The 15,581-nt window shown below is 37.3% G+C and overlaps 1 protein-coding gene across 3 annotated transcripts in view; it reads right to left on the bottom strand.

Moving 5' to 3' along the window:
• Positions 1–15,581, bottom strand: part of TRMT11 (tRNA methyltransferase 11 homolog) — a 52,461-nt gene that overhangs the window by 35,914 nt on the left and 966 nt on the right. For 2 of the 3 annotated variants that reach the window (XM_066247929.1, XM_066247930.1), the window contains exons 2-7: positions 11,311–11,376; positions 8,941–9,014; positions 5,062–5,143; positions 4,882–4,974; positions 4,507–4,641; positions 3,379–3,535 (exon numbers count right to left, since the gene is read on the bottom strand). In XM_066247929.1, coding sequence (XP_066104026.1) covers positions 3,379–3,535; positions 4,507–4,641; positions 4,882–4,974; positions 5,062–5,143; positions 8,941–9,014; positions 11,311–11,376 — 607 coding nt within the window. The remainder of the gene's footprint in view (positions 1–3,378; positions 3,536–4,506; positions 4,642–4,881; positions 4,975–5,061; positions 5,144–8,940; positions 9,015–11,310; positions 11,377–15,581) is intronic. The other variant, XM_066247931.1, reaches the window with a different exon arrangement.

Genomic DNA, 15,581 nt, shown 5'->3' with positions numbered 1-15,581 from the left:
TATCAAAATAAAGGTAATCAAGACCTTGCTGGCTATGGAAATTAGCATTTCATAATATACCCAGCCTAATCTGCATGAAAGGAAGAAAATTTTACCTCTACTGGGAACTCTATTTTTAAGCTCTATGGTCTGGTCTACATGCATGTGGGCCTAAGCATTATATATGTATGTATCTCAAAGAATTATTCTCACTTTATAGAAAAAGTTTTTTAAAGCCCCAAAACAAGATTAAGAATTAATAAAGGATATAGCATTTAGAAAAAGATAAATTAGATCCATTCCTCATATCACAGAAGAAAATAAACTCAAAATGAACCAGAGACTTAATAAAAAAAAATTGAGACTACCAAACTACTAGACAAATACATAGCTTAATTCCTCTATAAACTGGATGTAGGGAAAATTTCTGCATGGTAAAAAGCAATTCTATGCAAAATCAAAAGATAAATGGAAAATTGGGAGAAAATATTTTATATACATATATGGAGAAAGAGAAGGCTCATGTCCCTGACATATAAGGGACTTTTAAAACTCAAATCAAAAAGTCTACAGAAAAATGAGCAAAAGACATGAAAGATACTAAAAAAAAAAAAAAAAAGACATAAAAATTACCCTTAAAAAAATAAACTTAAAAAAAAACCTTAAGCCCTGGCTGGTTGGCTCAGCGGTAGAGCGTCGGCCTAGCGTGCGGAGGACCCGGGTTCGATTCCCAGCCAGGGCACACAGGAGAAGCGCCCATTTGCTTCTCCACCCCTCTGCTGCGCTTTCCTCTCTGTCTCTCTCTTCCCCTCCTGCAGCCAAAGGCTCCATTGGAGCAAAGATGGCCCGGGCGCTGGGGATGGCTCTGTGGCCTCTGCCTCAGGTGCTAGAGTGGCTCTGGTCGCAACATGGCGACGCCCAGGATGAGCAGAGCATCGCCCCCTGGTGGGCAGAGCGTCGCCCCTGGTGGGCATGCCGGGTGGATCCCGGTCGGGCGCATGCGGGAGTTTGTCTGACTGTCTCTCCCTGTTTCCAGCTTCAGAAAAATGAAAAAAAAAAACCCTTAAAAAATAAATAAATAAACTTATTAGACTTCGCTCATAATAAGAGAAATACAAATTAATACTACATTAAGATAAAATTTCCATCCAACGGAATGGCAAAATTTTAAAAGCTTCATAATATACATAATGGTGAGGTCGTGAGAAAACAAGCACTCTCATGCATTGCTGGCAGAATGCGAAATGGTACAATGGAGAAGAATTTGACAACATCTAACAAAACTACATATGCAGACACTCTTCAACCCAGCAATCCAACTTCCAGAAATTTACCCTAGCGATATATCTCCAACATTGTGAAAATATAAGTGTACAAGATTATTCACTCCGAACAATATTTGTAACTGCAAAATATTGGAAAGTATCCATGTCCAAGAATCAGGAACTGAGTATATCAGAGTACATACACCCGTGAATACAATTATAAAAAGGAAAGAAAGATACAGGGAATAAACTGATGGTCGGAGAGGGGTGGGTATGGGAGATGGGTAGGAAAAAAAATTTCTCTGAACTAGGAAGTGATTTACAGGAAATGATATTAAGTAAAAAAGCAAAGTTAAAAACTATATATTTAGTATGCTATCTTTTTCATAAGAAAGAAATGGAAATAAAATGTACATATATCTGCATCATTACCAAAAAAAAGAACAAAGGAAGAATCAACTAGCAAACAAAAATGCTGGTTACCTACAAGGGATAAAGAAATAGAATGAAAACTAATAACACTTCTCTGAGTGTATCTTCTTGTGTAGTTCTGACTGAAGCAAATTAATCTTTTGCATATTCAAAAAGAAAAGAAAACCAACAAGGATGGGAAGGGAGAAAATCCAAAACTGAGGGCAAACTAGTCAACTCAACTCAATTTTGAAATGAATGGGAAAAAGAAGAAAGCACAGTTTTTTACTTTATTGACCCTTACACAGAGTAGAATTGAACACATATCCAGAAAAATTATCTTCTCAGTAAGATTCTTTTTTAGTGGTATGAGCAAAGCAATTTTGAAACTATTTTAGATGCATTATAGGGATGAACAAAAGAGTAAAAAAGTGTTGATGTTGCAAGGAACCCGGCTTCTCACTGTGGAAGAAGCTACATGTAAATATGCAATGGGGTAGGAAGCTGAGGGTGGGACACATGCAGACCATGGTCAAATGGGAAAAGAGAAACTCAAAGGAAGATTAATTCAACAACAAACACAGAAATTCATATCAGTATCTCTTGACTTTTTCTATAATATCTTCATAATTACGTGTAGTCATAGTCCTCAAGTTAGTTTATGGCGAATTAGTAGCTGGCTGGCACATCCTAACGCAGAGAGAGGCCACTCTGACCGTAGTTATGAAAAAGTATGAGCTCTAGAGTTAGACTGCTTGAGTTTGAATCTCATGAAATTTATACACACTGTATAACCTTGGCCCAGTCACTTCTCTCTCTGTGCCATAACCTCTTCAGGAAGATTTTTAAAAGTATCTCCAACTTTAGTTTTTATGAGAATTAAATTAGATGGAAACATGAGAGTGCAGAATATAGAACCTGACATATTTACTATTCAACAAACATTAGCGACAGACATCATCACTGCTTACAAAGTTTCTGACGGGAAAAGATGGCTACAGGGAGAAACTCCAACCACAAGCATAATTTATTCCTACATAATCTGAATCAATAAATTTAGCTAGACAAACCTAAATATGAGTACTCCCTAGGTATGGACAAGACCAAACAAAAATGGGTTGAAGCAAGAACATGTCCTCATAGATTCAGACGAAGTAAACTTAGAATTGTAGTATTCCCACACAAATTTAATTATGAGGACATTCAATCAAGTGTGTATAGAAACCAGGTCAAGACCTCAGCAGTCACACTCTATCCCACTGATACTTAATCACTGTTCTTACTTCCATACTAACTTATAAACCTCTACAAACCAAATCAAAGATAAGGCACATTAACTACTCTTTTTCATCTAAGGATATGACCATCGATTTTAAAAGACGAACACATATTTTTGTCACTCAGTCTTTCTTTCCACGAAGAATTTTCCTGTTAAAATCAACTATACAGCTTTACACCATTTCCAAAATGTGTATTACAATGTATGGTACACTCCCCTCTAGTGGTTTACTTGGGAAAAAAACACAAATTTCTATCAGCATCATCTTTGAAGTGGCAAAAGTGTTTAATACTAGCTATTACACAAATATGTTGTTGTCTCTTAGCCACTAATTAATAATTAAAAGACTACACTGTCCATTTAACCTTTTAACGAAAATACTACTATGACTTTTACATAAAACAACATCTCTACATGAGCTTTAACAGCTAAATATAAATATACCTGTTCCAACAAATGGATCAAAGACAATATCATTTTCTTTCACTTTTCCATGGTTGGCCATGATGAATGACAAACCAGCATCCATGCTTGTATTTCCAATAAAGTGTCTCTTTTTGACACTGTATGACTCAATAAGCTCTCTTTGTCCATCCGCAATCTAGATCAGAGGTAGTTTTCAAATTAGTGTAACTGTACAGACCAGATTTAAAATAATCACTCACAATAAAATCACCACAATATCTCAATGATGAAAACTTCTTTCCACTTACTACTGCTAAAACTTGTTTCTTTTAAAAAGAAAAAAAGAAAAACATGAGTGGGTAGTTACGGACAATAACCTTTTATTTCTTAGTGAGTTGTCATTTACTTTGACTTTTCAAACCAGATTTGAACTGAACTGGGATTTTTCCCAGGGTTCATGGTGAGTAAGCTTTATCCATCTTTTTCTCTTAAATAACAACCCTGCGTAGCACCAACCACAGCTTCACTCAGCCACGTGGAGCCGAAGGGAAGTGAGCAGAACCGCTCTGTGGCAATGTCATTTCTTTCAGAACGGACACCGAGGCTGGAGAGCCCCACAAACTCATCCCTCAGCTATCGCAGCACTCTGCCCTTGCTCAGCTTTCTTTAAAAAGCAGTGCAGCCTGACCTGTGGTGGCGCAGTGGATAAAGCATCGACCTGGAATGCTGAGGTCGCCGGTTCAAAACCCTGGGATTGCCTGGTCAAGGCACATATGGGAGTTGATGTTTCCTGCTCCTCCCCCTGTTCTCTCTCTATCTCTCCCTCTCTCTCTCTCTCCCCTCTGTCTCTAACAAAAAATACAATAAAATAAAAAAATAAAAATAAAAAAAATAAAAAGCAGTTCAGACTTTCTAACAAGTCTTGGGTTAATGTTCCAGGTACAATCACCTCCTACCCAGGCCCTATGTCTAACAACCTCTTGCATTTCATAGGAATCTCTAGAAAAATAAAACTAAGGAAACGCATAACTACCTATTTTTCCAGATTTTAATTCATGCAGTTCTGTTCAGCTATTATAAAGGTCTATATAAAACGTTAAATAAAAAGGCCTAACATTTAGCTTTGAAAGAGAAAGAGACTGAAATAGGTAAAAAGAACTTCCTTACCCATCTACCAAAATAAATATTATGTGGATTCTCAGGAATGCAGTTTGGGTCCAAACCATAATCCTCCAAAAGAGAGAATACATGCTGTGGCTCCTTTAAATTTACTCTTCCTTCAAATGGCAGAAACTCAAGAGCCTACAAAATAAAAGTAATTCTAATGTCTTATAAAAATTTAAAAGGAAAAATAGTGCTTATATAATCATAGCTATCTTATAAGTTTGGTATCAGGATTCAAGAAGACAAAATATGAACCGTACGTACCACACAGTATGCTACAAAATAAGTATTTAATAGACATTGGGCATTCCTGTATATCAACAGGGGCCAGACTACATTCATCTCACAGGATTTTTGGTTTATGCTAAATTCACTTACATCTATTCGTTTGACTTTTTCTTCTTGTGTCAATGTTTTATTAAATGTGTGAATCTTTATTTTATATGTAGAATCTGAATGTAGAAATGGAACCTAAAATAAAAGCAAATAAATTCTTTAAACTTGGTAATTCCACGGTATCTGCAAACATACTATATAAAACCATGTTTTGTTACACACCATCTTCTCCACAGGGTAGTTTTTAAGAGAACTGTACAGCTCCTCTGGCGATTTTCCATGACCCCATAGTTCAAATATGGACCTAGGAATAAATGATTATACTAACCTCAGTTAGGAAATTAGTTCACACAGTAGTATGTAACAATAATTTCACTACTTTTTTTCTTAATTGAGAGGAAGGGAGAGAAAGGAAGGGAGAGAGAGGGAGGGAGGGAGAGGGAGAAGGGTAAGAGAGAAAGACAGAAAGGAACATCAATTTGTTGTTCTACTTATTCATGCAGTCATTGGTTGACTCCTGTATGTGCCCTGACCGGGGATCGAATTGGCAACCCCAGTGCATCAGGACAACGTCCCAACCAACGGAGCCACCTAGCCAAGGCTAATTTCACTAGTTCTTTATGCTCACTCCACTGAAACAATTATTGTCCATGTTTTCTAAGCTATAAATTAAAAAAACATGTATCCTGGAAACAAATATAGCTTGAGTTCAAATAAGACTTGAACTTTACATATAAGAAGAGAAAGGCCCTGGCTGGTTGGCTCAGTGGTAGAGCATTGGCCTGGCATGCAGGAGTCCATGGTTCCATTCCCAGCCAGGGCACACAGGAGAAGCGCCCATCTGCTTCTCCACCCCTCCCCCTCTCCTTCCTCTCTGTCTCTCTCTTCCCCTCCCACAGCCAAGGCTCTATTGGAGCAAAGTTGGCCCAGGTGCTAAGGATGGCTCCATGGCCTCTGCCTCAGGTGCTAGAATGGCTCTGGTTGCAAAAGAGCAAAGCCTCAGATGGGCAGAGCATCACTCCCTGATGGGCATGCCCAGTGGATCCTGGTCGGGCGCATGTGGGAGTCTGTCTGACTGCCTCCCCATTTCCAACTTCAGAAAAATACAAAAAAAAAAAAAAAAAAAAAAAAGAGAGAGAGAAATTTATGTCAAGATTTTCCCAACTTTTCATCACTGTATTCTGTACTAGAACACAAATGATGCAGTAAAATCACTGAAATTATTTTAGTGAAATGGGTGAAAAGCTGCAGGAAATCCAATTTTTCCCAATGTCTTCTCCATAAAACAAAAGGAAAAATGACCAGCTAAAAATGTTACTATTAATCTTTAGCTATTATTCAGTAATTAACAAATACATTCATAACTATTATTAAAAAATCTTATATAAAAATATTCTCAAGCTTCTATATATTTCAAGAAACACAAACGATTACAAGCAAAATTTCCTTGCAATCATCGACTAGGACACAACACAGAGCAAAGCACATTGCATTCATGAAACTAAGAGAGAAGCAAGACTCCTGGAGGCATAACTGAGGGAAAGCATACTTAACTCACCCTCCAGAAAGGAAAAACCTCACAGGTCATATGACTCTGACATAGCTGCTGGAATTACTATCCATTTAAACAATGAGAAAACTGAGGCATAAAGGGATTGAATAACTCTCAGCAATTGAAACTAGGATTCAAATCCAATCCAACTGACTCCCGACTCCACGCTCTTTACCACTATTACACACTGCTTCTCAAAAACAAAAATGCAAAAATCCAGGAATCCTTAGCCACTCAGAAAAGGTGCACAGAGTTCCATAAATCATAATTATCCCTCGTGATATCACACAGTATAACATAGGAACAACTAATGCTTCTAATAACCTAGAATCAATAAAATATGAAATAACATCATGTATTCTTTTACAGAAAGGATTTATAAACCATTAAAAAATTTGTATTTAAAGTGTTCAAAATAAAAAACTAGACAAAATAAGCTTCAGGTAAAACTGGAATATTAATTTATAGTAATACCTTCGATGATTTCGATTTTTGGAATGAACAGTCTCATGTGTAAGACTACACTATTATGATCCCTATCCTAGAGATTATAAAGTTTACACAGATTGCCACGTTTTTCACGGGTGCTACATAAATAAGCATGGATGTCAACGTACTAATATGAAATCAGCGATGATCTAAACTACTTCACCGATTAGAATAGTATAAAACCTTTCTGACCAAAAAAAAGCTTTAAGAAACTACTCTTTGAGAGAAGGAGGGGATGAAAGTGGGAAAAGTGCACAAGGAGCATCAATGGTTTCTATAAAATTATATTTTTTCATTAAAAAAGAAAATATGTGGCAAAGATCTCAAAATGTTGAGATTTAACAAGGTAGATACCGAGGTTTTTGTTACATTTTTCACTCTTTTTGCGCTATGCTCAAAAGATTACATGTTAAAAGAAAACAACAAAGTAAACTTTCAATACTTACTCAACTACATAAAAAATTGAATTTTAGTTTTAAATCTATGCTTATAACAGTCAATTTTAGTTCTGGAACAATTAATGCTACAATTACAATTGTGAATTTTATCATCTGAAAATGAATCCTTCCTTTTCATTCTATTCAATTTATAGCGAGAAGGCCTCTACAGCAGTACTTCTCCTTCTTACCTATCACTTGAGATACAACCTCAACCATGCAAAATGCACAGACTAAAAAGCAGCCAAAGAAATTATTAAATAATATTTTATAATCATTACACAAGTATTAACTGTACCATTAATCAAATATATGCATCCGAAGATCTGAGCTTTGAAGGAAATATACAAATTCTTGGTCCTCAAGTAACCATTTTAAACTTAATGGTTTTAAACAAACCGTATCTTTGGAAAACAAAGACCTCTTAGAGCCATAACTTTTAAGATGCTAATCTAAAGTAATGATTAATTAAGGATGTCTTTTTTAAATTATATTTTCACTTTCTAGTCATTTTTATTGAATAAATTAGTGCCCTGGCCAAATAGCTTGGTTGGTTAGAGCATTGTCCCGAAGCACAAAGGTTGCTGGTTCGATCCCCAGTTAGGGCACAAACAGAAACAGCTTGATGTTCCTGTCTCTCTCTTTCTCCTCGTTCCTCTCTCACTGAAATCAATCAACAAAAATTTTTTAATTAAATAAATAAATAAGACCCATTAACAAGCTTCATATTAAGAAATTAGATTATTAGGGATAGTTTTCGATAGAATGAATTAAACTAAATATGGAGTTATAGTCTATTCAATAACACAGCAATTACCTATCATGGTATAAAAAATGGTCAACCACATTAGTAAAATTATATATATAGGTAATTTCATATTCACACTGCATTATTCAATATTATACTATCTAAGGAAAAGAAGCATTCACTAATCTGCCAAAATGTTCAGGAAGAAAAGCAACTCAAAGATAACATAAAATGGTCAAATTTTAAGATGCGGGTTGAAGATACAGTTTAATTTTCAAACCCAAAGACATAGTATTTTCCAATAATAAAATAAAAAGAAGACACGAAAGGGAAAAACAGCAGATGCCAATGATGAATTCTAGGATAAACAGTGAACAACGTAATTACATTAATCCACACCATGATCATCAGAATTCCCTTCTCTAACAAATGAAACATTATAACTTATTTCATGGCAGTCCTCACTTGTAGTCTTACACTTCTCTCTGCTCATCCAACTAAAAACTGTCTACAAAAAACATCTTTAGGATTTCAATATTTTGGTTATACTTTTTTAACTGTGGAATTTATCCTATGTAATAACGTAACGTTTATGTCTTATAACATACTCCTGCTTAATACAGAAGTTTAAAAAAATTATTCCAAAATAAGTGTTTCTGCCTTTCACCACTGAGATTTTCTCACCCTGTTGCAGCAGGTAACTCTCCTCTGTTCCCCCACCCCCGCCCAGTGGCAAACGCAGGTAACTGCAAGCTAAACTGACCTCCCAACAACCAACTCCTTCTACTTTGTGCCACCATAGCAAAAAGTAGGGCAGAGTTGATATGAGAAGTATGGTATACTCTCTGCAGGAAAACACTGTAAGTTTTTCTTACTTGGCACACACTGTCCGTTTCATTAAGTTCCTGGCAGTATCTTCAGAGGGAATACTTAAAATCCAAAAAGGAGACTGAAAGAAAAAAGCAATACACAATGTACTTCTCTAAGAGGCTTACTGGCCTCATATGCTTTTATTCAAGTCAATAAGGAGAGATTCCTATTTGCTACTTTTAGATAATACATGATTTGACTCTAACCAAAATTAAAATTGGTCTAACAGTGAAAAAAAATTATTTTAATAGGTAATTTGTTAGAATATTATAGTATAATGTCAGAATACTTTGATAAGTAACTCTATAAAGGAAAGGTTCAGTTAATTTAAGGCTATTTAAACTTTACATTAATTTTATAGTTGCTCTCTTATATAGTTCAACCAAAAATAATTAACATATGTAAAATCCCAAAGTATAATCTTGAAATCTTTTATTGTTGCTAATCATTTCTCCTTATAATACAGCTATTTTATTTCTGACTTCTATGATCCCTCTTCCTCTAGGTAGTTGTGGTCACCTGTGTTGGGGGTAGCTCTGAAATAACGATGAAGAGATAGTATAAATCATTACATTATTATTAATTGTTCTTATTCTAGCTAAAACAAAAAATGATAGGTGCTTCGAGGGAATCTTTCCTCCACCCTGTCTCCAGACCCAAACTATAGGCACTTCTCTAGAACACAGCAGAATCTAGCAGGACCCTGGCCTTAGTTCATCCCCTCAGCCAGTTAAATCCACAATCCACACTCTCCCTCTTCTCCCTTCCACAATAAGCCAAAGTCACTCAGGAGGACATGACCAACATCAGGAATTTTTCTCTCCTCTTTTGCAAGAAATACTCCCTGTCATACCCAGTCTTTCTTCTTCCAGTATTTACAGTACCCTACAAAAAAAGTTCAAAATAATCCAAATAGGAAGAAAGATGGTCATCCTAGTACTATTATTATTAGGAAAAACTTAAAAAGCAACCTGAATGAAATGAAATTATTAGATAAATTATGACAGAACTAATCAGTGGAAAATATTATACATCATTAGTGAAAAAGACTATGTAGAAATGGGTGTTTATATGAATATAACCAAGTGAAAAAGAGACTGTAGAAGTTCGTAAACAGCATTACTGCTGAGGGGGAAAAGTCTATAAAAAAAAACTAGAAGACTATCCCTAACTATTGGTCACATTAAGGAGGAAATTATGAATAATTTTTTTCTGTATTCCCAAACTTCTCTAACATACTGACAAACTATCAAAAACAAAAGAGAAAGCTCATAAATTCGTAATCTCACACATGCACAATTTCAAATTTGAAAATGAATACCAATATATGTCTGAAATTCAGCTAAATTCCAATTCATCAAAGAAAGCCAGTCCTATTTTCAATGAAGAAAAAGGTACAAATTATGGTTCAAGTGATGAATTAAAGTTTTAAACAAGGCCCTAGCCAGTTTGCTCAGTAGTAGAGTGTCAGCCCAATGTGTGGATGTCCTGAGTCTGATTCCCCGTCAGGGCACACAGGAGAAATGACCATCTGCTTCTCCACTCCTCCCCCTCCCTTCTCTTTCTCTCTCTCTCTTTTCCCCTCCCACAGCCATGGCTCAATTGGTTCCAGCACATTGGCCTGGGCTGAGGATGGCTTCATGGAGTCTCCACCTCTGGCACTAAAAATAACTCAGTTGCAAGCACGGCCCCAGGTGGGCAGAGCATCACCTCAGAGGGAGGTTGCTGGGTGGATCCTGGTCAGTCAGGGTGCATGTGGGAGTCTATCTCTGTATCTCCCCATCTCTCACTTGGAAAAGAAGAAAAAAAAATTATAAACTAGTAAAATAAGTAAATACTGGAAATCTAAATTATTTCCCAAGACCACAATTTTTTCCCAAAATATGCTTTTTATTCAATTGCCCCTGGTAACAGCTACAAGTAACTACACAAATACAAATTTAAGATTTTTTTTTTTTTGATAGGCCATTTTCTTTAATTCTAGCTTGCACCCGGCGGGCAAGTAAAAACACACACTGGGCTCCAAAACCCACTCACATTCAGTGCTCACAAAGCCACTGACTTATCCGAGTTTCCTAGAATCAAAGGTTTCTAGCTCACCAGCCTTATTCTCCTCAGTTCCCCATCTCCTTCCTTATCCCAGATACAAACTCTACACAAACTGGCATCTCACTCAGCACTCTGCCATCTTGGCTGCTTCTCCTGGCCACATGGCCTCTTTCTGCTCTCTGCTCTGCTCCCTCTGCTCTCTCATGCTAATCATCCCAGGAACCAAGAGCTACAAATTTAAGATTTACAGTTCTTCTCTTCAAATTTAAGGTTCTATTTATAACTATATTACATATGAGCTAATGAAAAATATAAATTCAACTTACCTTTCCATAAGTTTCTTGATTATTGGTAAACTGGCCTCCAAAAAGGGAAAGCAGAGACTTTATTTCCTATATTGGAAATGTTACAGAGAGTGCATTTTAACACAGGGAACTCAAAGTCTATTAAAAGACACAGGTATAATACAATTAAAAAAGAAAAGAGTGGACTGGTCTACCTAAAGCATTTTAAAGTTTAACACCATTCAAATTACAACTACTGGTTCTGAAAATTTTTAGTCACAAATAGTAAGTGATTTTCGAGAAATTTCATACACTAGGAGAGGTGCCAAAAGATTTGATCAGAAAATGTCCTGATTTCGAAAAGAAAAAAAAAACCCAGATTACAAGAATTATAGATTAGTAATCTGATACTGGAGCAATAAAATAAATTACAGAGATGATTTGAGAATATTCAAGAAATAACACGTTTGCAAGCACATTTAGGATTCTTTTCTCTTCCTTTTATATCTTTTTTTTTCTTTTTTTCTTTTTGTGGCAGAGACAGAGAGTCAGAGAGAGGGACAGCTAGGGACAGACAAACAGGAAGGGAGAGAGATGAGAAACATCAATTCTTTGTTGGGGTTCCTTAGTTGTTCATTGATTGATTTCTCATATGTGCCTTGACCGGGGGGCTACAGCAGACCAAGTGACCCCTTGCTCAAGCCAGAGACCTTGGGCTCAAGCTGGTGAGCTTTTGCTCAAACCAGATGAGCCCGCACTCAAGCTGGTGACCTCGGGGTCTCGAACCTGGGTCTTCCACATCCCATTCGGACGCTCTATCCACTGTGCCACCACCTGGTCAGGCTTCCCTTTATATCTTAATATCATAAACATTTTCCTCCTTGGCATCAAGACTGTAAATTTTTCAATAGGAAACAATATACTTTAGGCTGAACATTTCAGTTTTATCAGTTTAAAATAAGACTTACATAAACATTTCATGAATATATGGCTTTTTCCATATTTTGGATTTCTTTAGGAGTCACAATAAGTAGGGTTACTGTATCTAGAGATATGAAAATTTAATGGCTTCTTACAGTTATATGGCCAAAATATTTTCTTCTTTTCATTATTTATTTATCTAGACAATTAAATTTAACAGGGTGACATTGGTCAACCAGAGCACATAGATTTAGAGAAAACATCTCCACATCATTTGGAAAGTTGATTATGCTGTACACCCATCACTCAAAGTCAAATCATCTTCTGTCACCCTATATTTTGTTTCACTTTAAGCCCCTCCCCTTCCCACCAACCCCTCCCTTTTCTCTCTTCCCCTTCCCCTGGTAACCACTGCACTTTTGTCCATGTCCATGAGTCTCAATTTTGTGTCCCACCTATGTATGGAATCATACAGTTCTTAGCTTTTTCTGATTTACTTATTTCACTCAGTATAATGTTATCAAGGTCCATCCATGTTGTCGTAAATGATCCGATGTCATCATTTCTTATGGCTGAGTAGTATTCCATTGTATATATGTGCATCTTCTTTATACAATCTTTTGAAGGGCATTTTGGATGTTTCCATGTCTTGGCCACTGTGAACAATGCTGCGATGAACATGAGGCTGCGTGTGTCTTTACGTACCCATGTTTTCAAGTTTGGGGGGCATATACCCAGTAGAGGGACTACTGGGTAAATGAATGAATGGGACTACATCAAACTAAGAAGCTTCTGCACAGCAAAAGAAACTGTCAGCAAAACAAATAGTCAACTAAATGTGAGATATTTTCAAACAACAGCTCAGATAAGGGGCTAATATCCAAAATATATAAAGAACTCACAAAACTCAGCAACAAATATGCAAACAATCCAATAAAAAAAATGGAAAGGGGACGTGAACAGACACTTCTCCCAAGAAGAAATACAAATAGTCAACAGATATATGAAAAAATGCTCATCTTCACTAGCTATTAGAGAAATGCAAATCAAAACTACAATGAGATACCACCTCACACCTGTTAGATGAGCTATTATCAACAAGACAGGTAATAACAAGTGATGGAGAGGCTGTGGAGAAAAAGGAACCCTCATCCACTGTTGGTGGGAATGTAAAGTAGTACAACCATTATGGAAGAAAGTATGGTGGTTCCTCAAAAATTAAGAATAAAACTACCATATGATCCAAAATATTTTCTTAAAAGACTGTCCTAAATTATAATGTTGAGACTATTAATTTCCTTTCACTACTTCTCAAGTAGATGTATGATTTTTTTTTTGTCAATTGATTAGAAAAGGGTACTTTAACTTTTGATTACTAGCACAATATTTTTTTATTTAATTTTTTTTTTTAAGTGAGAGAGACTCCCACATGCACCTCGACCAGGATCCACATGGCAACCCCATCTGGGGCTGATGCTGGAAATCAACTGAGCAATCCTCAGCACCTGAGGCTGATGCTGGGAAAAACTGAGCTATCCTCAGGCCAAGTCTGGAACCAGTAGAACCACTGGCTGGGAAGGGGGGCTGAAGAGGGAGAGAAGGGGAGAGGGAGAGAGAGAGAGAGAAGCAGAAGGTCGTTTCTCTTTTTTGCCCTGACTGGGAATCAACCTGGGATGTCCATGTACCAGGCGAAGCTCTACCACTGAGAAGCTTAGCCAGGGCCTAAAATTTTTATTTATTGATTTTAGCAAGAGAGGAAGGAAAAGAGAGAGAGAGAGAGAAACATAGATCTGTTCCTGTGTGTGCCCTGACAGGCATGGAACCAGCAGCCTCTGAGCTTAGGGACAATGCTCTAACCAGCTGAAATATCCAGCCAGAGCACTAGCGCAGTATTTTTTTTTTAACTATTTTTTTTTAAGATTTTATTTATTCATTATAGAGAGGAGAGAGAGAGAGAGAGAGAGAGAGAGAGAGAGAAGGGGGGAGGAGCAGGAAGCATCAACTCCCATATGTGCCTTGACCAGGCAAGCCCAGGGTTTTGAACCGGCAACCTCAGCGTTTCCAGGTTGACGCTTTATCCACTGCGCCACCACAGGTCAGGCTAGTGCAGTATTTTTAACATATCCATTTACAAGCCACATTTGGAACCACTCTTTATCTAGAAACTAAAGTCATTAGTGATGTGTTAATTATGATTAAAAGACCAACAATTTTACCAAGTAACAGGTAAGAGTGAAGAGAGTCCCATTACGTATTGTTTGTTGTCTTCACTTAATTAGACAAATTAATATATGTTGAATTAAAAAAAGAGAAATAAATGATTAACTAGGGAACATCACTGTGAATTCATTAAGCACAAATTATGGTAAGTTCCCCTTCTTTCTAGATAAAGATATAAAACTAGAAAGAGAACACAATAACTACCTTAAAAACATCAAGTAGCCCTGGCCGGTTGGCTCAGCGGTAGAGTGTCGGCCTGGTGTGCGGGGCACCCGGGTTCGATTCCCGGCCAGGGCACATAGGAGAAGCGCCCATTTGCTTCTCCACCCCCACCCCCTCCTTCCTCTCTCTCTGTCTCTCTCTTCCCCTCCCACAGCCAAGGCTCCATTGGAGCAAAGATGGCCCGGGCGCTGGGGATGGCTCCTTTGCCTCTGCCCCAGGCGCTAGAGTGGCTCTGGTCGCAGCAGAGCGACGCCCCGGAGGGGCGGAGCATCGCCCCCTGGTGGGCAGAGCGTTGCCCCTGGTGGGCGTGCTGGGTGGATCCCAGTCGGGCGCATGCGGGAGTCTGTCTGACTGTCTCTCCCCGTTTCCAGCTTCAGAAAAATACAAAAAAAAAAAAAATCAAGTACACAAAACTAAAATATCATGTATATTCTATGAAACAATCATTTTGTATTGATAAACGCAAGGTGACTATACAAACTTTGATTTGTACTACTACCAAATTTTGTCTCCTCAAATAACATAAAGCAGGTCTAATCCCACTCCTCTACAAAGTAGTTACAGAGGAGGTAACCTTATGAAAGGTAAGTGTCCCCACTGCTGGGTTTTACAATCCCAATTTGGAGAAGGAGCCTTTAACACCAAAGTCATTGTAACCCGCAGCCACCATGAGAGAAAGTATTCCCAGACCACAAAGTCCTTCAAGACCAAAAATAAAAAACAAAACAAAACGAAAAAACGGAAGGTTTGAAAAACTAGTGGCCCTTTCTGTTTTTCCTTTTGTCTATGCAACACACCTTGTTTTGTTTGATTGCTTGTTTTAAATCCCTGGGATTAGAAGGGGCTGCATTCAGCTGAATCATACATCCAGACCAAGAACTAGCATAGATCATCACTGAAGGTAGCTCCAAAGTCATTTTGCAACATGGGTGACACAAATTTGAATCGCT

This window comes from Saccopteryx bilineata, chromosome 12 (assembly GCF_036850765.1).
Source record: "Saccopteryx bilineata isolate mSacBil1 chromosome 12, mSacBil1_pri_phased_curated, whole genome shotgun sequence".
NCBI classification, from domain to species: domain Eukaryota; kingdom Metazoa; phylum Chordata; class Mammalia; order Chiroptera; family Emballonuridae; genus Saccopteryx; species Saccopteryx bilineata.
The sequence above is the reverse complement of the archived record's forward strand: the minus strand, read 5'-3'. Positions and strand labels throughout refer to the sequence as shown.